Source organism: Hyla sarda, chromosome 13, assembly GCF_029499605.1.
Source record: "Hyla sarda isolate aHylSar1 chromosome 13, aHylSar1.hap1, whole genome shotgun sequence".
Lineage (NCBI taxonomy): Eukaryota > Metazoa > Chordata > Amphibia > Anura > Hylidae > Hyla > Hyla sarda.
This window is the reverse complement of record NC_079201.1, coordinates 11,347,495-11,373,236: the sequence shown is the minus strand read 5'-3', so window position 1 is coordinate 11,373,236 and position 25,742 is coordinate 11,347,495. Positions and strand designations below refer to the sequence as shown.

Genomic DNA, 25,742 nt, shown 5'->3' with positions numbered 1-25,742 from the left:
CTGCTGTATATATACACTAGGGGGCGCTCCCTCTGCTGTATATATACACTAGGGGGCGCTCCCTCTGCTGTATATATACACTAGGGGGCGCTCCCTCTGCTGTATATATACACTAGGGGGCGCTCCCTCTGCTGTGTATATACACTAGGGGGCGCTCCCTCTGCTGTATATATACACTAGGGGGCGCTCCCTCTGCTGTATATATACACTAGGGGGCGCTCCCTCTGCTGTATATATACACTAGGGGGCGCTCCCTCTGCTGTATATACACTAGGGGGCGCTCCCTCTGCTGTATATATACACTAGGGGGCGCTCCCTCTGCTGTATATATACACTAGGGGGTGCTCCCTCTGCTGTATATATACACTAGGGGCGCTCCCTCTGCTGTGTATATACACTAGGGGGCGCTCCCGCGGCTGTATATATACACACTAGGGGGCGCTCCCGCGGCTGTATATATACACTAGGGGGCGCTCCCGCGGCTGTATATATACACTAGGGGGCGCTCCCTCTGCTGTATATATACACTAGGGGGCGCTCCCTCTGCTGTATATATACACTAAGGGGGCGCTCCCTCTGCTGTATATATACACTAGGGGGCGCTCCCTCTGCTGTATATATACACACTAGGGGGCGCTCCCTCTGCTGTATATATACACTAGGGGGGCGCTCCCGCGGCTGTATATATACACTAGGGGGCGCTCCCTCTGCTGTACATATACACTAGGGGGCGCTCCCTCTGCTGTACATATACACTAGGGGGCGCTCCCTCTGCTGTATATATACACTAGGGGGCGCTCCCTCTGCTGTATATATACACTAGGGGGCGCTCCCTCTGCTGTATATATACACTAGGGGGCGCTCCCTCTGCTGTATATATACACTAGGGGGCGCTCCCTCTGCTGTATATACACTAGGGGGCGCTCCCTCTGCTGTACATATACACTAGGGGGCGCTCCCTCTGCTGTACATATACACTAGGGGGCGCTCCCTCTGCTGTATATATACACTAGGGGGCGCTCCCTCTGCTGTATATATACACTAGGGGGCGCTCCCTCTGCTGTATATACACTAGGGGGCGCTCCCTCTGCTGTACATATACACTAGGGGGCGCTCCCTCTGCTGTATATATACACTAGGGGGCGCTCCCTCTGCTGTATATATACACTAGGGGGCGCTCCCTCTGCTGTATATACACTAGGGGGCGCTCCCTCTGCTGTATATATACACTAGGGGCGCTCCCTCTGCTGTATATATACACTAGGGGCGCTCCCTCTGCTGTGTATATACACTAGGGGGCGCTCCCTCTGCTGTATATACACTAGGGGGCGCTCCCTCTGCTGTATATATACACTAGGGGCGCTCCCTCTGCTGTATATATACACTAGGGGCGCTCCCTCTGCTGTGTATATACACTAAGGGGCGCTCCCGCGGCTGTATATATACACACTAGGGGGCGCTCCCGCGGCTGTATATATACACTAGGGGGCGCTCCCGCGGCTGTATATATACACTAGGGGGCGCTCCCTCTGCTGTATATATACACTAGGGGGCGCTCCCTCTGCTGTATATATACACTAGGGGGCGCTCCCTCTGCTCTATATATACACTAGGGGGCGCTCCCTCTGCTGTATATATACACTAGGGGGCGCTCCCGCGGCTGTATATATACACACTAGGGGGCGCTCCCGCGGCTGTATATATACACTAGGGGGCGCTCCCGCGGCTGTATATATACACTAGGGGGCGCTCCCTCTGCTGTATATATACACTAGGGGGCGCTCCCTCTGCTGTATATATACACTAGGGGGCGCTCCCTCTGCTCTATATATACACTAGGGGGCGCTCCCTCTGCTGTATATATACACTAGGGGGCGCTCCCGCGGCTGTATATATACACTAGGGGGCGCTCCCTCTGCTGTACATATACACTAGGGGGCGCTCCCTCTGCTGTATATATACACTAGGGGGCGCTCCCTCTGCTGTATATACACTAGGGGGTGCTCCCTCTGCTGTATATATACACTAGGGGGCGCTCCCTCTGCTGTATATATACACTAGGGGGCGCTCCCTCTGCTGTACATATACACTAGGGGGCGCTCCCTCTGCTGTACATATACACTAGGGGGCGCTCCCTCTGCTGTATATATACACTAGGGGGCGCTCCCTCTGCTGTATATATACACTAAGGGGCGCTCCCTCTGCTGTATATATACACTAAGGGGCGCTCCCTCTGCTGTATATATACACTAGGGGGCGCTCCCTCTGCTGTATATATACACTAGGGGGCGCTCCCTCTGCTGTATATATACACTAGGGGGCGCTCCCTCTGCTGTATATATACACTAGGGGGCGCTCCCTCTGCTGTGTATATACACTAGGGGGCGCTCCCTCTGCTGTGTATATACACTAGGGGGCGCTCCCTCTGCTGTATATATACACTAGGGGGCGCTCCCTCTGCTGTATATATACACTAGGGGGTGCTCCCTCTGCTGTATATATACACTAGGGGGCGCTCCCTCTGCTGTATATATACACTAGGGGGCGCTCCCTCTGCTGTATATATACACTAGGGGGCGCTCCCTCTGCTGTATATACACTAGGGGGCGCTCCCTCTGCTGTATATATACACTAGGGGGCGCTCCCTCTGCTGTATATATACACTAGGGGGCGCTCCCTCTGCTGTACATATACACTAGGGGGCGCTCCCTCTGCTGTATATACACTAGGGGGCGCTCCCTCTGCTGTATATACACTAGGGGGCGCTCCCTCTGCTGTATATATACACTAGGGGGCGCTCCCTCTGCTGTATATATACACTAGGGGGCGCTCCCTCTGCTGTATATATACACTAGGGGGCGCTCCCGCGGCTGTATATATACACTAGGGGGCGCTCCCTCTGCTGTATATATACACTAGGGGGCGCTCCCTCTGCTGTACATATACACTAGGGGGCGCTCCCTCTGCTGTACATATACACTAGGGGGCGCTCCCTCTGCTGTATATATACACTAGGGGGCGCTCCCTCTGCTGTACATATACACTAGGGGGCGCTCCCTCTGCTGTATATACACTAGGGGGCGCTCCCTCTGCTGTATATATACACTAGGGGGCGCTCCCTCTGCTGTATATACACTAGGGGGCGCTCCCTCTGCTGTACATATACACTAGGGGGCGCTCCCTCTGCTGTATATATACACTAGGGGGCGCTCCCTCTGCTGTATATACACTAGGGGGCGCTCCCTCTGCTGTATATACACTAGGGGGCGCTCCCTCTGCTGTATATATACACTAGGGGGCGCTCCCTCTGCTGTACATATACACTAGGGGGCGCTCCCTCTGCTGTACATATACACTAGGGGGCGCTCCCTCTGCTGTACATATACACTAGGGGGCGCTCCCTCTGCTGTATATATACACTAGGGGGCGCTCCCTCTGCTGTATATACACTAGGGGGCGCTCCCTCTGCTGTATATATACACTAGGGGGCGCTCCCTCTGCTGTATATATACACTAGGGGGCGCTCCCTCTGCTGTACATATACACTAGGGGGCGCTCCCTCTGCTGTATATATACACTAGGGGGCGCTCCCTCTGCTGTACATATACACTAGGGGGCGCTCCCTCTGCTGTATATATACACTAGGGGGCGCTCCCGCGGCTGTATATATACACTAGGGGGCGCTCCCTCTGCTGTATATATACACTAGGGGGCGCTCCCTCTGCTGTATATATACTAGGGGGCGCTCCCGCGGCTGTATATATACACTAGGGGGCGCTCCCGCGGCTGTATATATACACTAGGGGGCGCTCCCTCTGCTGTATATATACTAGGGGGCGCTCCCGCGGCTGTATATATACACTAGGGGGCGCTCCCTCTGCTGTATATACACTAGGGGGCGCTCCCTCTGCTGTATATATACACTAGGGGGCGCTCCCTCTGCTGTATATATACACTAGGGGGCGCTCCCTCTGCTGTATATATACACTAGGGGGCGCTCCCTCTGCTGTATATATACACTAGGGGGCGCTCCCTCTGCTGTATATACACTAGGGGGCGCTCCCTCTGCTGTATATACACTAGGGGGCGCTCCCTCTGCTGTATATACACTAGGGGGCGCTCCCTCTGCTGTATATACACTAGGGGGCGCTCCCTCTGCTGTATATATACACTAGGGGGCGCTCCCTCTGCTGTATATACACTAGGGGGCGCTCCCTCTGCTGTATATACACTAGGGGGCGCTCCCTCTGCTGTATATACACTAGGGGGCGCTCCCTCTGCTGTATATATACACTAGGGGGCGCTCCCTCTGCTGTATATACACTAGGGGGCGCTCCCTCTGCTGTATATACACTAGGGGGCGCTCCCTCTGCTGTATATACACTAGGGGGCGCTCCCGCGGCTGTATACTCCCATACACAGGGAAGCAGAGCTCTGGCTCTATATGACAGCTCCGGTCCCGCGCTCCTCACCAGCACACTCCCGGGGCTCAGACTGAACACCTCGGCGTAGTTATGGCGGCTCCAGTCCTGGGACTCTTTGAGCTCGGGCCGGGCGCTGCGCTTCGCCTCCTTAATCCGCTTCTTGCTCTTGTGGTTCATCCCGGTGTCTCCGCCAATGTCCCTCCGCGGCTCCGCTCTTCCCGCAGCGCGCACGCCCCGCCCACTTCTCTCCGCACGCTCTTCCGATTGGCTGAGGAGGAGGCAGGAAGTGGCGCGAACCGCCGCTCGCGCTGTCTATAGCGGGCGGCCATGTTGTGAGTGGCAATGGAAAACCGCTGCGAAACCGCACGTCTGATGGAATCCGGCGTGGTCCCTAAGGACCGCATCTTCTGTCCCTGTGATCACAGCTACACGACAATGAATCCGCCTTTATGTAATATCACATAATAGATAACTTCAGGCGCCTCTACCAATATGGCCGCCGCTTCAGTCTACTGTCAGGCGCGACATCACAGCGCGACAGTATGGCGCCCACGTGTACCCCAAGGCGATGTCAGGGGGTGAGACACCGAACACGGAGCCCCGGATTGTGTACCGGGAGTACGTGTACCCGCGGGGCGAGCAGGATGGAGGCGCGGAGCGGACCCGGGAGCTGAGGATCCGCATCCCCGAGGTGTGCTACAGATACCGGCCGCATGGGGCGCCATGGTGTACGTGCGGGAATGCAGGCAGCGGATTAACCCCTCGTGTACCGGCCGCCATATCCAAAAGGAATGCAAATGATGATTATCATTATTATTTATTAGTATTATTAGATTTATATTAGTATTATCATCAATAGTATTATTTATAATTATTACAGTAAAATACATATTTTAAATTACATATTAATAGTAAATATTATTTATAGCTGTGATTATTAGTATTATTATATCAATTGTTTTTATGATTTCAATTAGTAGTATTTTATGTGTTTATTATTATTTTAGATTTATATTTATGGTTTATTATTATTTTTAAAGGAGTTAAAACAGAAATAGAAAACAGAGCAAATTTCTTCTAAAAACAGCGCCACCCCGTGGTTGTGTGGGGTATTACAGGTTTTCTCCATTTACTTCAATTGAAGTGAGTTGCAATACCACACACAACCTGCGAACCAAGGTGGCACTGTTTTAGGAAGATATCACCTGTTTTCTAATCCTTGATAATCCCTTATATATATTTTTTTTATTATATATTTATCTTTATGTGTATATACACACACACACATATATATATATATATATATATATATATATATATATATATATAGTAAATTTGAGTAGCCGTATTAATCCAGTGATGAAAGACAAGATACTGCAACATTTTTTTGATTTGCATATACATATATATATATATATATAAAATATATTAATTTATTTTTATTGTTAGTATTAAATATGTATTTTTAAAATAATATGTTTAATTTGTATTATTTAACATAATTTTTTATTATATATTTTTATTAGTATTTAATATGTATTTTTAGATATTGTTTATTTACATACATTTTTTATTATATATTTATCATTATATGCATATATGAATCTTATTTTGTAGTGTTTTATTTTGTGTATTTTAAATATGTATCTTTTTGTAATATATACTATCCAATGAGTTATTTATTTACATATATATCATTATATATATTTTTGTTATTATTAAATATGTATTTTATTATATTTAACTTATATATATTTTTTATTATTATATATCTATATATATATATATATATATATATATATATATATAAAATAACTTATTTAGTATTAAATGTATTTTTATATATTATTATTATTTATTAGTATTATTTATTTATATATTTTTTATTATTATTATATATCATTATATATATTTTTATTATTAAATATGTATTTTATTATATTTAATTTATATATATTTTTTATTATTATTATATATCTATATATATATAAAATAACTTAGTATTAAATGTATTTTTATATATTATTATTTATTAGTATTATTTATTTATATATTTTTTATTATTATTATATATCATTATATATATTTTTGTTATTATTAAATATGTATTTTATTATATTTAATTTATATATATTTTTTATTATTATTATATATCTTTATATATATACCGGTGTGTGTGTGTGTGTGTGTGTGTGTATATATATATATATATATATATATATATATATATTAACTTATTTAGTATTAAATGTATTTTTATATATTATTATTTATTAGTATTTTATTTTTTATCCTTTTAAGGTGCTGGATTCGGAATACGGGATGTACGTTTGGCCGTCTGCACCAGTTCTTGCCCAGTACATCTGGTTTCACCAAGCTTTACTGACTGGAAAAAGAGTGCTGGAGGTGAGTGATGTCGTTGTTCGGGGTGTACGCCCACATCCTTCCGACCTGTTATGGGAGATAATTGAATCCCCTACAAAAACGGTGGCCTAATACATTCTGCCGGTTATATGGTCACTGTCCATCCAGCAAAACATTGCACAAGTGGATGGGTACACGTTAGGAAACTTTGTAATATAAAGGACTGGCAGCTCACTGAGAGATCAGATTATGTGCTGCCAATACAAGTCAACAAGTCATGAGGACCTCATACATTCTAGACATTGTATTTCAACCAGGGGTGCCTCCAGCTGTTGCAAAACTACAACTCCCAGCATGTCTGGACAGCCTTCAGGGAGACCACAAAAATATATTCATAACAAAAGCATTGAAACCAGTTCTTACTATTGTAGACTAGTGGTCTCCAAACTGTGGACCTCCAGCTGTTGCAAAACTACAACTCCCAGCATGTCTGGACAGCCTTCAGGGAGACCACAAAAATATATTCATAACAAAAGCATTGAAACCAGTTCTTACTATTGTAGACTAGTGGTCTCCAAACTGTGGACCTCCAGCTGTTGCAAAACTACAACTCCCAGCATGTCTGGACAGCCTTCAGGGAGACCACAAAAATATATTCATAACAAAAGCATTGAAACCAGTTCTTACTATTGTAGACTAGTGGTCTCCAAACTGTGGACCTCCAGCTGTTGCAAAACTACAACTCCCAGCATGTCTGGACAGCCTTCAGGGAGACCACAAAAATATATTCATAACAAAAGCATTGAAACCAGTTCTTACTATTGTAGACTAGTGGTCTCCAAACTGTGGACCTCCAGCTGTTGCAAAACTACAACTCCCAGCATGCCCGGACAGCCGTTGGCTGTCCGGGCATGCTGGGAGTTGTAGTTTTGCAACAGCTGGAGGCACACTGATTGGAAAACACTGTCTAGAGTGTGTCCTGACTTGTATGGGAAGCACATAACCTGATCTCTCAGTGAGCTGCTAGTCCTATATATTACAAAGTTGTAGTTTTGCAACATCTGGAGGTGCACGGATTGGAGACCACTGCTGTAGACTTTTAACCCACCATATGTCATCCAGTGCCTCTCCAGCTGCTGCAAAACTTTAACCCCTAGCATGCTCCTAGCGTTTCCAAACCTGCAGCGGCTCACCAGCTGTTGCAATACTACAACTGAAGGCTGTCCGGGCATGCTGGGGGTTGTAGTTGTGAAACAGCTGGAGAGACACAGGTCAGGGAACACCCCCTCAAAGTAGTTTTGAAACAATGCTCTAACCCAGTGTTTCCCAACCAGGGGTGCCTCCAGCTGTTGCAGAACTACAACTCCCAGCATGTTGGATCATACAGTAGTATATAGTATAGGTCAGTGTTTTCCCAACCAGGGGTGCCTCCAGCTGTTGCAGAACTACAACTCCCAGCATGTTGGACAATACAGTAGTATATAGTATAGGTCAGTGTTTTCCCAACCAGGGGTGCCTCCAGCTGTTGCAGAACTACAACTCCCAGCATGTTGGACTATACAGTAGTATATTGTATAGGTCAGCATTTCCCAACCAGGGGTGCCTCCAGCTGTTGCAAAACTACAACTCCCAGCATGGTTGACTATATAGTAGTATATAGTAAAGGTCTGTGTTTCCCAACCAGGGGTTCCTCCAGCTGTTGCAAAACTACAACTCCCAGCATGTTGGACTATACAGTAGTATATAGTATAGGTCAGCGTTTCCCAACCAGGGGTGCCTCCAGCTGTTGCAAAACTACAACTCCCAGCATGGTTGACTATATAGTAGTATATAGTAAAGGTCTGTGTTTCCCAACCAGGGGTTCCTCCAGCTGTTGCAAAACTACAACTCCCAGCATGTTGGACTATACAGTAGTATATAGTATAGGTCAGCGTTTCCCAACCAGGGGTGCCTCCAGCTGTTGCAAAACTACAACTCCCAGCATGGTTGACTATATAGTAGTATATAGTAAAGGTCTGTGTTTCCCAACCAGGGGTTCCTCCAGCTGTTGCAAAACTACAACTCCCAGCAGGTTGGACTATATAGTAAAGGTCTGTGTTTTCCAACCAGGGGTGCCTCCAGCTGTTGCAAAACTACAACTCCCAGCATGTTGGACTATATAGTAAATAGTATAGGTCAGTGTTTCCCAACCAGAGCCCCTCCAGCTGTTACAAAACTACAACTCCCAGCATGCCCGGACAGCCGTTGGCTGTCCGGCCATGCTGGGAGTTGTAGTTTTGCAACAGCTGGAGGCATCCTGGTTGGAAACCACCACTGTAGACCATCTGCCGTTAATGCTTGTGACCCAGTATCCCCTGATCTGTCTTGCTGCTATAGGTTGGCGCTGGGGTGAGTCTCCCTGGCATAGTGGCCGCCAAGTGCGGTGCCGCCGTCATACTGTCCGATTCGGCAGCGCTGCCGCAGTGTCTGGAAAACTGTCTCCGGAGCTGCGCTCAGAATAACCTCAGCGGGGTACCAGTCATCGGGCTGACATGGGGTGAGATATCGCCAGACTTGCTCACCCTACCACCGGTGGACGTCATCTTGGGATCTGATGTTTTCTATGAGCCCAAAGGTAATGTCTGTAGTCTGCAGTAGGTTTATTGGAAATGTCAAGAGATAAAATAGAAATTAAAAAAAAAAACAATGTCTAGCATAATGTAATTTAAAGGGTAGCTCCCACCATCATGGGTTTTTTTTTCTGTCCCTGGCTATTGCCCTTCTATCCCTAACCCCCTCCCTGCCTTTATTTTATTTTTTTAACTATTTTAAAAATGGCATTTAGTCTGCCTGGCAGTGCGCTCACTACCATGCAGACTTCCCCAACAGGCACCACGTCACTGATGCCTGCTGGGGGGGGCCAACTTCCGCCCTTAGTTCTCCTAACAGGGTGCCTCCAGTTGTTTCGCCACTACAACTCCCAGCATGCCCTGACATCTATTGGCTGGGAGTTGTGCTGGGAGTTGTAGTGTGGAAACAACTGGAGTCAAACAGTGATGGCCGCACATCCTGCAACCCTGCACAACCCACTACCCCCCCCCCCCCCCACCCTCGCAAAAGCATTCAGAACAGACACAACAGAGATAATCTTACCTGTCGCCGGGGCCTGTGCACGTCCTCTTCCTTAAAAGCGCTCGCTCCCGTCTGTCTGATTGACAGGCGGGAGCGAGCAGCGCAGTGAATGAATTCAGACTCATTGCCAGGCTTCAACGAGTCGAAATTCATTAGTGACGTCACTGCTGAATGCATTCGGCCACTAGGAGGGCGACCCCTAGTGACCGTATTTAAAAGAGCCAGACAGAAGGATTGCGGACCCCCGGGAACAGGTTATTATAACACCGGGGATGGGGGGGAGGCGATGGGACAGTGGCAATATGTGGGCAGAGGATGATTTTTTTTTTTTTTTTTTTTTTGGGGGGGGCCTGGCAAAAGCCACTGCAGTACATTGATTTAAAGCGTCCGCTTTCAAATCATTGATCTACAACGTCTTCTGCCCTCTGACAGTTTGAAATAGCCGATAACTTATACTGGAATATCGGTATAAATTATTGGCCTGAAAGGTCAGATTATCGGCCCAAAAAAATAAATAAATCAATATCGGTCGATCGCTAATATAAATGTTTTATTTATTTATATTAAAAATGTAATAAAATATATAGTATAATGTAATTTAAAATATATATATTTTATTAAATGTTTTAATATGTATGAAGAAAAATGTATAAAAATAAAATGTAAGTTAAATATATAAAAAAAAAAAAATAAACATTTCTCCAGATTTTGAAGATATTTTAGTATCTGTTCGCTTCATCATGGAAAGAAACCCTAAGGCTGAATTCTGGACAACGTATCAAGTCAGAAGGTATTGAAAAAAAATAATAGTATGAACAAATGTAAAGAAAAGGACGTTATCTGAAATATATAAGTGGAAAAAAATATATATATATTTTTTTCTTCATTCTCCGCTGCCTGTCGTTAAGAGGCGATAGTAGCCGTTCCTCACCGCTAGAGATGAGCTAGATTCGTCACGAACTTCTCAGCTCGGCAGTTGATGACTTTTCCTGCATAAATTAGTTCAGCTTTCCGGTGGGCTGGAAAAGGTGGATACAGTCCTAGGAGACTTTTATCCACCTTTTGGAGCACCTGAAAGCTGAACTAATTAATGCAGGAAAAGTCATCAACTGCCGAGCCGAGAAGTTCGTGACGAATTGAATTTACTGTAAGTTCGCTCATCTCTATCACCGCCTATGCAGCATGTAAACATGGGTGTTGTAATCGTATTAATCCACATGGACAAAAGCCGCTGCTTATGATCACATTGATGTTTAACCCCCTTAGTGCCGACTGGTCGATTGAGGATCTGCTCCACAAATGGGATCTCAGCTGCCAAAACGTTTCCCTGAAGACGTTCGATGCGGACCGAGAACGCCTGGCTGGGTCCAACCTTCCGGGGAGGCACAGTATTCACATGATGGTCATCACCTTGAAAAGAGACCCCTCAAAGTGACCATGGAAGGACTTTTGTGGTCTCCAAACTGTGGACTTCAGCTGTTGCAAAACTACAACTCCCAGCATGCCCGGACAGCCGTTGGCTGTCCGGGCATGCTGAGGGTTGTAGTTTTGCAACAGCTGGAGGTTTACAGTTTGGAGACCACTACTATGAACTTTGCCAACAAATCCAGGATTTTCCCAAGAGCATCAGACTGCTGTCATGGCCAGTAGCCCCAGGGGGGTTACCTGCTCCCCATTTTAGAAAGCCAACTTCTCAGTGTTTACTAGTCAGATATGTCACTGAGGAACATCTAACCAAATGTATTGTCCTCTACTAGTATGTAATGCTTTGGTTTCTATGTAACATATTGCAACACTGGATAGTTACTGTATAGAATTGTATATAAGTAAAAAAAAAAAAAAAGCCTTTACAAAAGGATTTTGTATTTTTTTTTTTCTCTTCAAAACTATTAAAGATAAAGGAATCATCTCAAACACATTTCCATTGTTGGGAGGGGGATATTCTAATGTATACCTGCAACTGTTCTGTCCAGCAGATCAAGTTTCTGAAGGCCTGTGGAAAACCCAAAAATTACTATTTAAAAAGGAGTACTCCGGTCAGCTGCTGTATATGCTCCAGAGGAAGTTGTGTGGTTCTTTCCAGTCTGACCACAGTGCTCTCTGCTGACCCCTATCCATGTCATGAACTGTCCAGAGTAGGAGCAAATCCCTATAACATACCTCTCCTGCTCTGGACAGTTCCTGACATGGACAGATGTGTCAGCAGAGAGCACTGTGGTCAGACTGGGAAGAACTACACAACTTACTGTGGTGTATACAGCAGCTAAGTACTGGAAGGATTCAGATTTTGTAATAGAAATAATTTACAAATCTGTAAAACATTATGGAGCCAGTTGATTAGAAAACTTCCCACTGGAGTACCCCTTTAATACCATTTGTCAACATCACCATGAATCCACATTCCGATAACCTTTTACCTGCAGCATTAACTGTTAGGGCTGCACAATTTTGGGATAATAAAAGGTCCATTTTCACCCACTCCCAACTTTCTAATCCCATCAATATCAGTAGCCGATATTGAGGGTTGTTTTGCTACAGCTGGAGGTCTGCAGTTTGGAGACTACTACTCCAAGCTTTGCCAACAAATCCAGGATGCCGACCAAGTCATGTTCTTTTCCCAAGAGCATCAGACTGGCTCCCCATTTTGGAAAGTTTACTACTCATTCTGTGTTACTAGTCAGGGGGGGGGGGGACAAGCAGGGTATTTTTTTGTATCAACCCTGGTGCGGCCCCCTCCCCCCATCTGCCACAGCTCCTCTTAAGACAAGCAGCTGGTTGCTTAGCCAATTACTGGCCACAATGGTGTCCAATCTGAACTTTTGATAGGCTGAGCAGGAAGGTCCTGCAGTCCACTTGTCTCCATAACAGTAGTTCTGGCAGACCATGGCTAGGTGAATAGTTTCTCCTGTGCCCCAGCCCATTAAGAGTCATGGAAGCAGGTTTGGAGGTAGTAGACCGCTGTATGCATGTGGTGGTCTAGGCAGCTCAAGTTTTATTTTAAACCACTGGAACTTTGAGTCTATAACAGTGTGCGCTATTACCATGTTTTACTTTCTTGTGGTTAATTGTGCATCCAGAGTGTAGTAATGCCCTAGTGTGGAACTACACAGCTGAATGCTGAGCACAGGTAAATAGGGGGTGGGGGGGGGGGGATCTCCAGGAAGGGACCCCACTCACTAAGGAACACTTTCCTACAGGTAGATTACAAGTGCATTTTTATGGATGCCGCAGTGATGCCCGAATGCTATACTCAGGTCTTTTAATATTCCCAAAATGAATTGAGTACATGCAGTCTACCATATGTGCCCCTCAGAGTACTGGTCCAGTCAAGGAGATCATGGGGGCCCAAGTAGTCAGACCCCTGCAATCTGACTAATATATGTACCTTAGGTCCAGTACATATGTCCCCCAAAAATCCACTGCGATTAGGTTTAGTGTGGCTGCATAGGCTGACCTTTTCACATTAACACATTTGTGCAGACCACATTTTGAATAAAGGCAGTGTCCCCATCTGTTGAAGAACTACAGCTCCCAGTATGCCATGACACCAGAAAACAGTTCTATACATAAAATAGACTTTCATATTGTGAATATGCACCTCTGAAGTATAGGAAAATGGGTTAACACAACTTTTAACTCCATTCCCCACCATTTCTGTGCTTGAGGACAAAAGATCCTCTGTAATTTGTAGCATGAATGATATAATTGCAAGTATTATTTCTGTGTCCTGAGAGACCAGGAAGGCATCTTGGGGCCTAGTCACACTATGGAATTTATGAGTAGAGAAATTCTGCTCAGAAATACTGGTGCAACAGCAACCCCATTGTTTTCAGCACATTCTGCTGCACCTTAAAGACTACACCAAAAGAATGAACATGCCAATTCTGCAGAATCCACTTGGAAATGTAAGATGGTACAGGTCTGAGGGGCTCAGACTGATTCAGGTGCTGCTTTCTGTCTACAGCAGTGTTTCCCAACCAGGTGCCTCCAGATGTTGAACACTACAACTGCCAGCATGCCTGAACAGCCTTTTCTCAGAGAGGGTTTGGCATTTGATCACTACAGCTGATCATCTCATTAGGCTGCTAGTGCTGGAGTTCAGAAGAAAGATTAGACCACCATTTTCCAACCAGGGTGCCTCTTGCTGTTGCAACACTACTACTCCCAGCATGCCCAGACAACCTTTTCTCTGAGGGATTGGCATTTGATCGCTGCAGCTGATCATCTCTTCAGCACTAGCAGAGCAGCCTAAGAGATTATCAGGTGTAATGATCAAATGCCAACCCCTGAGAAAAGGCTGCCTGGGCATGCTGGGAGTTGTAGTTTTGCAACAGCTGGAGGCACCTCAGTTGGGAAATTGTCTAATCAAAAACTGATTAGACCATTTCCCAACCAGTGTGCCTCTAGCTGTTGCCAAACCTCAACTCCCAGCATGCCCAGACAGCCTTTTCTGAGGGGTTGGTGTTTGATGACTGCAGCTAATCTCATTACACTGCTCTATTAGTGCTGGAGTTCAACCAGAGGGTTCCCCAACCAGTGTGCCTCTAGCTCAGTGGTCCCCAAACTGTGGCCCTCCAGATGTTGCAAAACTACAATTCCCAGCATGCCTGGACAGCCGTTTGCTGTCCAGGCATGCTGGGAGTTGTGGTTTTGCAACATCTGGAGGGCCACAGTTTGGGGACCACTGCTCTAGCTGTTGCAAAACCAACTCCCAGCATGCCCAGACAGCCTTTTCTCAGAGAGGTTGGCATTTGATCATTGCACCTGATCTTAGGCTGCTCTGCTAGTGCTGAAAAGATGATCAGCTGCAGTGATCAAATGCCAACCCCTCTAAGAAAAGCCTGTCCGGGCATGCTGGGAGTTTTGCAACAGCTAGTGGTCCCCAAACGGTGGCCCTCCAGATGTTGCAAAACTACAACTCCCAGCATGCATCAGCCAACAGCTGTCCAGGCATGCTGAGAATTGTAGTTGTAACATCTGGAGGGCCACAGTTTGGGGACCACTGAGCTAGAGGCACACTGGTTGGGGAACCCTCTAGTTGAACTCCAGCACTAGTAGAGCAGTGTAATGAGATGATGAGCATGCTGGGAGTTGTAGTTTAATACCTGAGGCACTCTGTCCTACAGACTGCTTGGAATTTTTCAAGACCGATTCAGTAGTGAATTGGCCCTTACCAGATTACAACTAGAGATGAGCCAACTTACAGTAAATTCGATTCGTCACGTACTTCTCGGCTCGGTGGTTGCTTACTTTTCCTGCATAAATGAGTTCAGCTTTCAGGTGCTCCTGTGGGCTGGAAAAGGTGGATACATTACTAGAAAAGAGTCTCCTATGACTGTATCCACCTTTTCCAGCCCACGGGAGCACCGAAAGCTGAACTAATTTATGCAGGAAAAGTCAGCAACCGCCGAGCTGAGAAGTTCGTGACGAATCAAATTTATTGTACGTTCGCTCATCTCTAAAATAAACCATTACTTTTTCACCTGTAAAAAGTTACATAAGACAAGGGCATCTGGACTTTTATAAAGAAAATGTTTATTAACTACATAAACAGTGGTTATAGTACAGAATGTTAGTACATACAAAAAAAAAAGGAATGACACCTGCATGACAGATTTACCATGTTCTATAGGGTGTTTATCATCAGTTAGATGTGCTCACTGTATGCTCCGCTATTTTACGCAAGGGCCCGGTGCGACTGGACGTGCAGTTGTCAGGAATTCTAACAAACTGGACAGCCATTTGTGTGTGATTCTGCGTTACACAGGAGCAATCAGGAGAAAACAGGAAACAGCCAAGCACTCTGCACTGCAACACGCCACCTTAACAGCTAACCAGCATTACAACTGCTACACAACTGCGCCTAGTGCACAAAAATACACAAGAGAAAAGATTAGAGTTGTCGGCAAATTAAAACAGCCCCTTGCAAAACAAAAAAAACACTTGATACATTAACATTTTGTACAAAATACATTTTGCATTTTCAGTACCTCCCATTAAAACATAGTTACGTACATGACATTATTCACGGTCAATAGATGGTTAATGTCTGAGCAGGGGCATTGACGAGTAGAGAAACATTAAATCGACCTAATGGCCCACAGGGGGGGGGGGGGGGTGGGACAGGCCCAGAGACTTTATTGAACAAGCCAAACATTGTTTTACCTCAAACATCCAAAGCCAACAATGAAATCTTTTGTCGTTCACTAAATTACAAGAAATTGGAATAGCAACAAAATGGCACGTAAAAAATAGAGAGAGTCTGCCAAACATGGTGCAACTTAAAACTGGTAAAACTTATAGAAAAGAGAAAACCCAAAATCATACAGATAACCACCTTTTCGGAAGGCTGTTTTTTTTTTTCTTGCTTCATGAACAATTCCATAGGGCTGTACATTTACTGCACAGTCGTCATCCCGGACACGTCCAGCAGGGGGGGTGCGATCCCTTTAATACGACTCTGGGGGTTGTGAGAAGAAACATCTGTGAGAACCATAGTAAAGCATCAGCCGTATATATATACAGTGATGGTGGAAAACATTAGTTACTGAAGACACCCGACACTGATCTAGAAGTCTTAGGACATGTTCACACAGTGCTTTCTGCATCAATAACTGCACGGTTTAGGCTACGTTCTGTCTCCGGCAGCCTGTAGCCTGTTATTTTAAAACGAAAAAAGCTCGAGAAAAATAAAATAGTGCTTGCATAGTCTTATTTTTGGAGAGGAAACCCAGAGAAAAACAGCTGCTATGGAATACAATGGGGGTCCATCAGGACCCCCTTATATGCCAAATGCAAATAAAAAGGAGTTTGACGGAGCATACTGGCGGTGTTAAAGGGGAATTAGGCTGTATACCATTTAAAGCAGGTCTTGAATAAGAATGTAAAAAAAATAAAATTACGCTCATCCACAAATTTTCACCTGACAAATTCCCCTGGTGGCTCCAGCTGTTGCAAAACTAAAACTCTGTTCGGGCATGCTGGGAGTTGTAGTATTGGAACAGCTGGGGCCACCCTGGTTGGGAAACTGATTTAGCTATATGATCTTTAAAAAGGAGTACTCTTGTGCAGACTAGTCCTGCAAAAAAAAAATTAAAATTAGTAAAAATTTTTAAGAAAAATAAACCATCACTCACCTTCCTGGGTTCCCACGGAGCACCACCACAGCTGATTGGTCCTCCTTCATACTTCCGTGTTAACGAAGCATCACATGGCGCTCAGCCTATCGCCGGCTGCCGCGATGTTCTGCCTCGGCCCATAAGAGGCTGAGCGCCATGCGACTCTTCGTTCACACGGAAGTATGAAGATGGACGGGAGGCTCGATCAGCTGTAGCAGCGCTCTGCGGGATCCCAGAAAGGCGAGTGATTATTTTCATTTTTTTGCAGCCTGGGCAGGACAGAGCAGGAGTAGTCTGCCCCAGAGTACTCCTTTGAAGATTAACTTTTATGGATGAATGCGTAAAATTACTTAAAGCAGCCTTATTCCTTAAAAGGGGTTATCCAGAAAGCAGCACTTCTGTTCTAAGGCTGTATGTGGTATTACAAGTTTAATTAGAACTGAGCTGCATTACCACAAACCACCTGAGGACAGGTGTGGTGCTGTTTTTTTTTTTTTTAAAGTAAAATCCCTTCCCGTTCCGTCTCCAGAATGATTGCTCAGTGATTCCAGGTTTGGTTAAAGGAGTAGTCCAGTAGTGAACAAGTGGTGAACAACTTATCCCCTATTCTAAGGATAGGGGATAAGTTGCAGACTGCGGGGGGTCCGACCACTGCCCCCCCACCCCCCCGCGATCTCCTGCACGGGGCCCCCCCGACAGCCCGCGCAAAGTGGCGGCCGACACACCCCCTCAATACAACTCTATGGCAGAGCCAGAGCGCTGCCTTCGGCAATCTCCGGCTCTGCCATAGAGATGTATTGAGGGGGCGTGCCGGCCGCCGCTTCGTGCTGAGGTCAACACCCGCTATCTGGCCGGAGAGCCGGGGCCCCCTACAGAGAGATCGCAGGGGGCCCCAGCGGTCGGACCCCCTGCGATCTCAAACTTATCCCCCTATCCTCAGGATAGGGGATAAGTTTTTCACCACTGGACTACCCCTTTAAGCCACACGGCCAGTCAGCGGCTGAGAAAGGACAGATGGGGACAATGAATGAGCGGCCATGTGACTTCAATACCAGAAGCCCCCCGAAAGTTTGATTCTAGTGCCATGGAAGGCGGCAAGAGGTTTTGTGAATTAACTTTTTGTAAAATTTGCTTGAGGGGGACGTAGTCCCCCTCAAGCAAATTTTACAAAAAGTTAATTCCCTGCCATACAGCAACATGTCACTGCCGCTCTATTAATAGATGTGCTGAAAATCCCCATTAAAAACTGCATGGATTTTGATGTGGAATTTTCAGTGCGGCATTAGCCTGTGTGAACAATCCCTTAGATTAGACGGACGACATGGAATCCAGTGCAGTATCTCACTTTTTCCCAGACGGACACCATGACAGAACCTGTCGGACCCTATTGCTTTACAGTAGGGTCCATCAGGAACAGTAGGTGTCTGAGTAACAGATCAGTGTGAACAACAGCCTATTAGTGTTTGGTAAAGTGAACTGAATGTAGACTGGGGGGGGGGGGGGTTCATGTCTTATGTTCTGGGATTTTTTTTTTTTCAGATTTAGTATAAAGCATTTGTCAGTAAACTTGAATCACAGCTGAAAGACCAAAGATTAAAGACACACTATCCATGAAAGAGGCGCAGCCCTAAACAATCCTTATCCAGGGGTCGGGGGGGGGGGTCCTCCTGCCTGAGGAGGTGTGTGAAGGATTTATCTGCTTCTATGTGATTTTTTAAAGGAGAAATGGTGCAATTTTAAGAAAAAGCGAAACATTCCAAGTGCCCCTGGACCCCTCATGGCCCTTCCTCTGACAGATTCCAGGATAGTGCATCTTTAACAACAGACACAAACCTGCTCCATTACACGCCCACAGAAACTGCTCTCTGGAGGATCAGGAATAAGCACTTAATATCTGCAATACAGCTCACTACTCCTTAAGCAACTGGAGCCCGCAGCTTTGAGAGGAAAATGCAGATATTGGTTTAAACAGTCAGTTGGATACCCCGACAAAAAATAATAAAACAATCATAAAACCAGACACCCCCCAGAATCCTACAGCGACACCTGGTAAACATACAAACCTTGTGCGCTCATCGGCTGCAGAAAACTAACTAGACTCCTGACAAGTCCCCCCCCCGACGCCCGGCAGCACGTTACCTCAGCTCTAAGACGATCCCACTTCTTCTGGAGACTTGGGGGGTGGAGTCGGCGATCTGGATCTGGACTTTGATTTGGACTTGGACTCCTTTGGTGGGGGCGAGTTCTTGGACCTAGATCGGGACCTGGAGCGAGACCGTGATCTGGAAACAGACGAAGACTTGGACTTGGATTTTGACCTCCGGGCCGAACGAGATTTGGAACTGGAGCGGGAACGGGTCCTGCTGCGAGATCGGGACTTAGAGCGGCTGTAACGGGATCGGCTACGGGACCTCGATCTGCTCTTGCTTCTGGACCGACTGCGACGTCGTCTTCTCGGGCTGAAATAAATAGGCATGTAAGGAACTGTCAGATTACATCACATGTACAAGAATGGTGCATAACAGTGCAGCACGTTGGACACCGTACTGGGAACACCAGGCACAGACCAGTTGTGTGCCATAGGCTTAATGGTGCCCTTATTCATCCCACTGCTCTATAGAAAGTCAACCTGTTGCAGGTCAGCAGACAACATGGTGCAACAGGTTTACACAATCCTACACACTTACTGTTCACACACCCAAGACTTCTAGTAAAGATGAGTGAAGTTACAGTGATTCGATTCGTCACAAACTTCTCGGCTCGGCAGTTGATGACTTTTCCTGCATAAACTAGTTCAGCTTTCAGGTGCTCCCGTGGGCTGGGAAAGGTGGATACATTCCTAGGAAAGAGTCTCCTAGGACTGTATCCACCTTTTCCAGCCCACCGGAGCACCGGAAAGCTGAACTAATTTATGCAGGAAGAGTCATTAACTGCCGAGCCGAGAAGTTCGTGACGAATCGAATTTACTGTACGTTCACTCATCTCTACTAACAACCCTTGTCCTCAGGTTGTGCGCCATCACAGCTCTGCTCCATTCACTGCAATAAACAGGACTGAGCTGCAGTACCTGACTCCACCTATACACTGGGATGGCGCTGTTTCTACACGTGACTATAACCCCCATTACCAGAGACCATTTGTCTGAGCTGCAGTACCTGACTCCACCTATACACTGGGTGGCGGTTTCTAGCCACATAACCACCTCCACATTGCTATAAGGCAGTGTTACCTAACCTAACTGTCTGGGCATGCTTGGAAATGTAGTTTTGAAACAGCTGGAGTCACCCCAGTTGGGAAACCCTTAGGGGGATTCCTGCTTCCGGCTATGGCACAACTACAACCCCCATCATACACAGCCATGCTCTAATAGAGAATTAAATCCCCTCCCCCATTACAAGAGACCATAAGCCTGAACTGCAGTACCTGACTCCACCTATACACTAGGGTGGTGCTGTTTCTACCCACGTAATTCACCTCTACAGGTGAATGAGGAGTTTATGGCACAACTATAACCCCCATTATGCACACAGCCATGCTGGGAGTTGTAGTTTTGCACTAATAGAGCATTAACCCCTTAAGGACCGGAGGTTTTTCCGTTTTTGCATTTTCGTTTTTTGCTCCTTGCCTTTAAAAAATCATAACTCTTTCAAATTTACACCTAAAAATCCATATGATGGCTTATTTTTTGCGCCACCAATTCTACTTTGTAATGACGTCAGTCATTTTGCCCAAAAATCTATGGTGAAGCGGGAAAAAAAATCATTGTGCGACAAAATTGAAAAAAAAAACGCTGTTTTGTAACTTTTGGGGGCTTCCGTTTCTACGTAGTACATTTTTCGGTAAAAATGACACCTGATATGTATTCTGTAGGTCCATACGATTAAAATGATACCCTACTTATATAGGTTTGATTTTGTCGGACTTCTGGAAAAAATCATAACTACATGCAGGAAAATTAATACGTTTAAAATTGTCATATTCTGACCCCTATAACTTTTTTATTTTTCCGTGTATGGGGCGGTATGAGGGCTCATTTTTTGCGCCGTGATCTGAAGTTTTTAACGGTACCATTTTTGCATTGATAGGACTTATTGATCACTTTTTATTCATTTTTAAATGATATAAAAAGTGACCAAAAATGCACTATTTTGGACTTTGGAATTTTTTGCGCGCACGCCATTGACCGAGCGGTTTAATTAATGATATATTTTTATAATTCGGACATTTCCGCACGCGGTGATACCACATATGTTTATTTTTATTTACACTGTTTTTTTTTTTATTGGAAAAGGGGGGTGATTCAAACTTTTAATAGGGGAGGAGTTAAATGATCTTTATTCACTTTTTTTTTTCACTTTTTTTGCAGTGTTATAGGTCCCATAGGGACCTATAACACTGCACACACTGATCATTGTTATCCCATAGGGACCTATAACACTGCACACACTGATCATTGTTATCCCATAGGGACCTATAACACTGCACACACTGATCATTGTTATCCCATAGGGACCTATAACACTGCACACACTGATCTATTACACTGATCATTGTTATCCCATAGGGACCTATAACACTGCACACACTGATCTTCTATGTTGATCACTGGTTTCTCATAAGAAACCAGTGATCAACGATTCTGCCGCATGACTGCTCATCCCTGGATCTCAGGCACTGAGCAGTCATTCGGCGATCGGACAGCGAGGAGGCAGGAAGGGGCCCTCCCGCTGTCCTGTCAGCTGTTCGGGATGCCGCGATTTCACCGCGGCTATCCCGAACAGCCCACTGAGCTAGCCGGGATGCTTTCGGTTTCACTTTAGACGCGGCGTTCAACTTTGAACGCCGCGTCTAAAGGGTTAATAGCGCGCGGCACAGCGATCAATGCCGCGCGCTATTAGCCACGGGTCCCGGCCGTTGTTAGAGGCCGGGCCCGACCCGCTATGACGCGGGGCCACGCCGTGGCCCCGCGTTATAGATCGGGAGTGGACACATGACGTTCCAGTACGTCATGTGTCCTTAAGGGGTTAAGTCCCCTCCCCCATTACCATAGACCATTAGTCTAAACTGTAGTACCTGACTCCACCTATACACTGGGGTGGCGCTGTTTCTACCCATGTGATTTACCTCTACAAATTGCTGAGGAGTCTATAGCACAACTATAACCCCTATCATGTACACAGCAATGTTGGGAGCTTTGGTTTTGCTCTGATATAGGGGTACCAAGAACCATTCACCTGAGCTGCAGTACCTGACTCCACCTATACAATGGGGTGGCGCTGTTTCTAGCCACATGACTATAACCCCCATTTCCAGAGATCATTAGTCTGAGCTGCAGTACCTGACTCCACCTATACACTGGGATGGCGCTGTCTCTACACGTGACTATAACCCCCATTACCAGAGACCATTAGTCTGAGCTGCAGTACATGACGCCACCTATACACTGGGGTGACGCTGTTCTAGCCACACAACCCCTCTCCACATTGCTATAAGGTGGTGTTACCTAACCAGGACGCCCCCAGCTGTTTCAAAACTACACCTCCCAGGCATGCTGGGAGATGTAGTTTTGCAACAGCTGGGGTCACTACTGTGCCGGAGTCAGTCAGTGCTGCTTCCGGCTATGGCACAACTACAACCCCCACAATGCACAGCTATGCTGGGAGTTGTAGTTTTACTCTAATAGAGCATTAAATCTCCTCCATTACCAGAGACCATCAGCCTGAACTGCAGTACCTGACTCCACCTATACACTGGGGTGGCGCTGTTTCTACCCATGTGATTTACCTCTACACATTGCTGAGGAGTCTATAGCACAACCATAACCCCCATCATGTACACAGCAATGTTGGGAGCTTTGGGTTTGCTCTAATAAAGTGGTACCAAGAGCCATTCAACTGAGCTGCAGTACCTGACTCCACCTATACAATGGGGTGGCGCTGTTTCTAGCCACATGAACCCTCCCCACATAGATATAGGCGGTGGTACCTAACCAGGGCGCCCCCAGCTGTTTCAAAAGTACATCTCCAAGCATGACTGGAAGGCCGAAGGATTTGCAACAGCTGGAGTCACCCTGGTTGGGAAACACTTATGGGGAGTCCTGGTTCCAGCTATGGCACAACTACAACCCCCATAATGCACACAGCTATGTTGGGAGCTTTGGGTTTGCTCTATTAAAGTGGTACCAAGAACCATTCATCTGAGCTGCAGTACCCGACTCCACCTATACACTGTATGGCGCTGTTTCTAGCCACATGAACCCTCTCCACATAGATATAAGGCAGTGTTACCCAACCAGGGTGCCCCCAGATGTTTCAAAACTACATCTCCAAGCATGCCTGGACAGCCTGGATGCTGGGAGATGTAGTTTTGCAACAGCTGGAGTCACGCCAGTTGGGAAACACCTATTGGGAGTCCTGCTTCCAGCTATGGCACAACTACAACCCCCATAATGCACACGGCTATGCTGGGAGTTGTAGTTTTGCTCTAATAGAGCATTAAATCTCCATTACCAGAGACCATTAGTCTGAGCTGCAGTACCTGACTCCTATACACTGGGATGGCGCTGTCTCTACACGTGACTATAACCCCCATTACCAGAGACCATTAGTCTGAGCTGCAGTACCTGACTCCTATACACTGGGATGGCGCTGTCTCTACACGTGACTATAACCCCCATTACCAGAGACCATTAGTCTGAGCTGCAGTACCTGACTCCTATACACTGGGATGGCGCTGTCTCTACACGTGACTATAACCCCCATTACCAGAGACCATTAGTCTGAGCTGCAGTACCTGACTCCTATACACTGGGATGGCGCTGTCTCTACACGTGACTATAACCCCCATTACCAGAGACCATTAGTCTGAGCTGCAGTACCTGACTCCTATACACTGGGATGGCGCTGTCTCTACACGTGACTATAACCCCCATTACCAGAGACCATTAGTCTGAGCTGCAGTACCTGACTCCTATACACTGGGATGGCGCTGTCTCTACACGTGACTATAACCCCCATTACCAGAGACCATTAGTCTGAGCTGCAGTACCTGACTCCACCTATACACTAGGGTGGCGCTGTTACTACACACGTGACTATAACCCCCATTACCAGAGACCATTAGTCTGAGCTGCAGTACCTGACTCCACCTATACACTAGGGTGGCGCTGTTACTACACACGTGACTATAACCCCCATTACCAGAGACCATTAGTCTGAGCTGCAGTACCTGACTCCACCTATACACTAGGGTGGCGCTGTTACTACACACGTGACTATAACCCCCATTACCAGAGACCATTAGTCTGAGCTGCAGTACCTGACTCCTATACACTGGGATGGCGCTGTCTCTACACGTGACTATAACCCCCATTACCAGAGACCATTAGTCTGAGCTGCAGTACCTGACTCCACCTATACACTGGGGTGGTGCTGTCTCTACACGTGACTATAACCCCCCATTTCCAGAGACCATTAGTCTGAGCTGCAGTACCTGACTCCACCTATACACTGGGGTGGCGCTGTTCCTACACACGTGACTACAACCCCCCCATTACCAGACAACGTGACTATAACCCCCATTACCCTGAGCTGCAGTACCTGACTCCGCCTATACACTGGGGTGGCGCTGTTCCTACACACGTGACTACAACCCCCCACATTACCAGAGACCACGTGACTATAACCCCCATTGTGCACACACATCCATGCTGGGAGTTGTGGTTTTTACCTCACGATCACCTCAGGATGTGGCGCGCTCCCGCACCGGGCGCCATCTTGGCTCCCCCTCCCACATGGCGCTGTTCACACTCACCTCCTGCTGCGGCGGCCGCCGTAGTCTCCGTATCTCCGGGGCGGGGGTCCTCTCCGGCTGTGGTGGGAGTCTGGGGGTCGGCCGTACCTGGCCATCTGCACCCGCAGCTCCCGCCCGTCCAGCACGGCCCCGTCCATGGCGTCCATTGCGTCCTCGGCGTCGCGCTTGTCGTGGAAGCGGACAAAGGCGAAACCGCGGCTCTCCTTGGTGTAACGGTCCCGCGGGATGTACACGTCGCCCACCCGGCCGTACTTCTCGAAGACGCGGCGCAGGGTCTCCGGGGACGTGCGGTACGTCAGGTTGTCCACCTTCAGCGAAGTCATCCCTTCCACGTCGGGCGGGGGGCGGCCGTAGCTAAGATCGGCCATGAAGGCGGGAACGAACCACCGACTGACGAGCACACCTCACACGGAGTGAAGCGGCTCAACCCTCCACCCGGGCTTATATACCCTGCTTGTTACAAAATGGCGGCGCCTAGCCAATCAGGAGCTTAGAAACGCTCGCGAAACGTCGCCTCATTGGTCAGCTTCAAGTTAGTCTCGCCCCCTCACCGCGACGCCGCTCTAGACAAGATGGCGGCTACCGTAAATCCTTGCGTATAGTGGCCTGCGTTTTTACTTCTTTGAATTGCTGCTGTTTTTTTTTGTGTGTGAACAATAAATAAATAAAAGTATGAATAAATTATGAGGTAAAAATTAATAAAAATGTCAACCATAGTGTCATGATGCAGTGGTCCCCACACTAGTTGCGGCAAAACTACAACTCCCAGCATGCTTGGATAAGGCTGGCCATTGTTTAATGTGGAGTTTTCAAGATGTTGCAGAACTACAATGCCCAGCATGCCCTGACGGCCCTGAGCATGGTTAAAAGGGGTATTCCAGGCCAAAACTTTTTTTTTTTTTATATCAACTGG

At 46.7% G+C, this 25,742-nt stretch overlaps 3 protein-coding genes across 6 annotated transcripts in view; 1 reads left to right on the top strand and 2 right to left on the bottom strand.

Moving 5' to 3' along the window:
* The window catches only part of JMJD6 (jumonji domain containing 6, arginine demethylase and lysine hydroxylase), a 33,030-nt gene extending 28,282 nt beyond the window's left edge, over window positions 1-4,748 (bottom strand). The window contains exon 1 of the mRNA XM_056550087.1: window positions 4,473-4,748. Coding sequence (XP_056406062.1) covers window positions 4,473-4,601 — 129 coding nt within the window. The 5' untranslated portion in view covers window positions 4,602-4,748. The remainder of the gene's footprint in view (window positions 1-4,472) is intronic.
* Window positions 4,749-4,758: 10 nt separating this feature from the next.
* On the top strand, window positions 4,759-11,376 carry METTL23 (methyltransferase 23, arginine). The gene is made up of 5 exons (XM_056550088.1): window positions 4,759-5,115; window positions 6,726-6,830; window positions 9,165-9,402; window positions 10,605-10,689; window positions 11,166-11,376. Exons 1-5 carry the CDS (start codon window positions 4,993-4,995, stop codon window positions 11,332-11,334), a joined length of 720 nt encoding a protein of 239 aa, XP_056406063.1. The 5' UTR covers window positions 4,759-4,992; the 3' UTR covers window positions 11,335-11,376.
* A 4,036-nt stretch (window positions 11,377-15,412) lies between these two features.
* Window positions 15,413-25,262, bottom strand: SRSF2 (serine and arginine rich splicing factor 2). 4 transcript variants are annotated; one of them, XR_008849670.1, is made up of 5 exons: window positions 24,830-25,262; window positions 19,157-19,476; window positions 18,851-18,954; window positions 16,237-16,359; window positions 15,413-15,762 (listed from the first exon to the last, which is right to left on the bottom strand). XR_008849670.1 is itself a non-coding variant. In XM_056550595.1 (3 exons), exons 1-2 carry the CDS (start codon window positions 25,195-25,197, stop codon window positions 19,164-19,166), a joined length of 681 nt encoding a protein of 226 aa, XP_056406570.1. In that variant the 5' UTR covers window positions 25,198-25,261; the 3' UTR covers window positions 15,413-16,359; window positions 19,157-19,163. The 4 variants fall into 4 exon arrangements, 1 of the variants encoding a protein (XP_056406570.1); XR_008849669.1 differs by having other exon boundaries at window positions 15,413-16,359; XR_008849668.1 differs by lacking the exon at window positions 18,851-18,954 and having other exon boundaries at window positions 24,830-25,261.
* Between the last annotated feature and the right edge of the window lie 480 nt (window positions 25,263-25,742).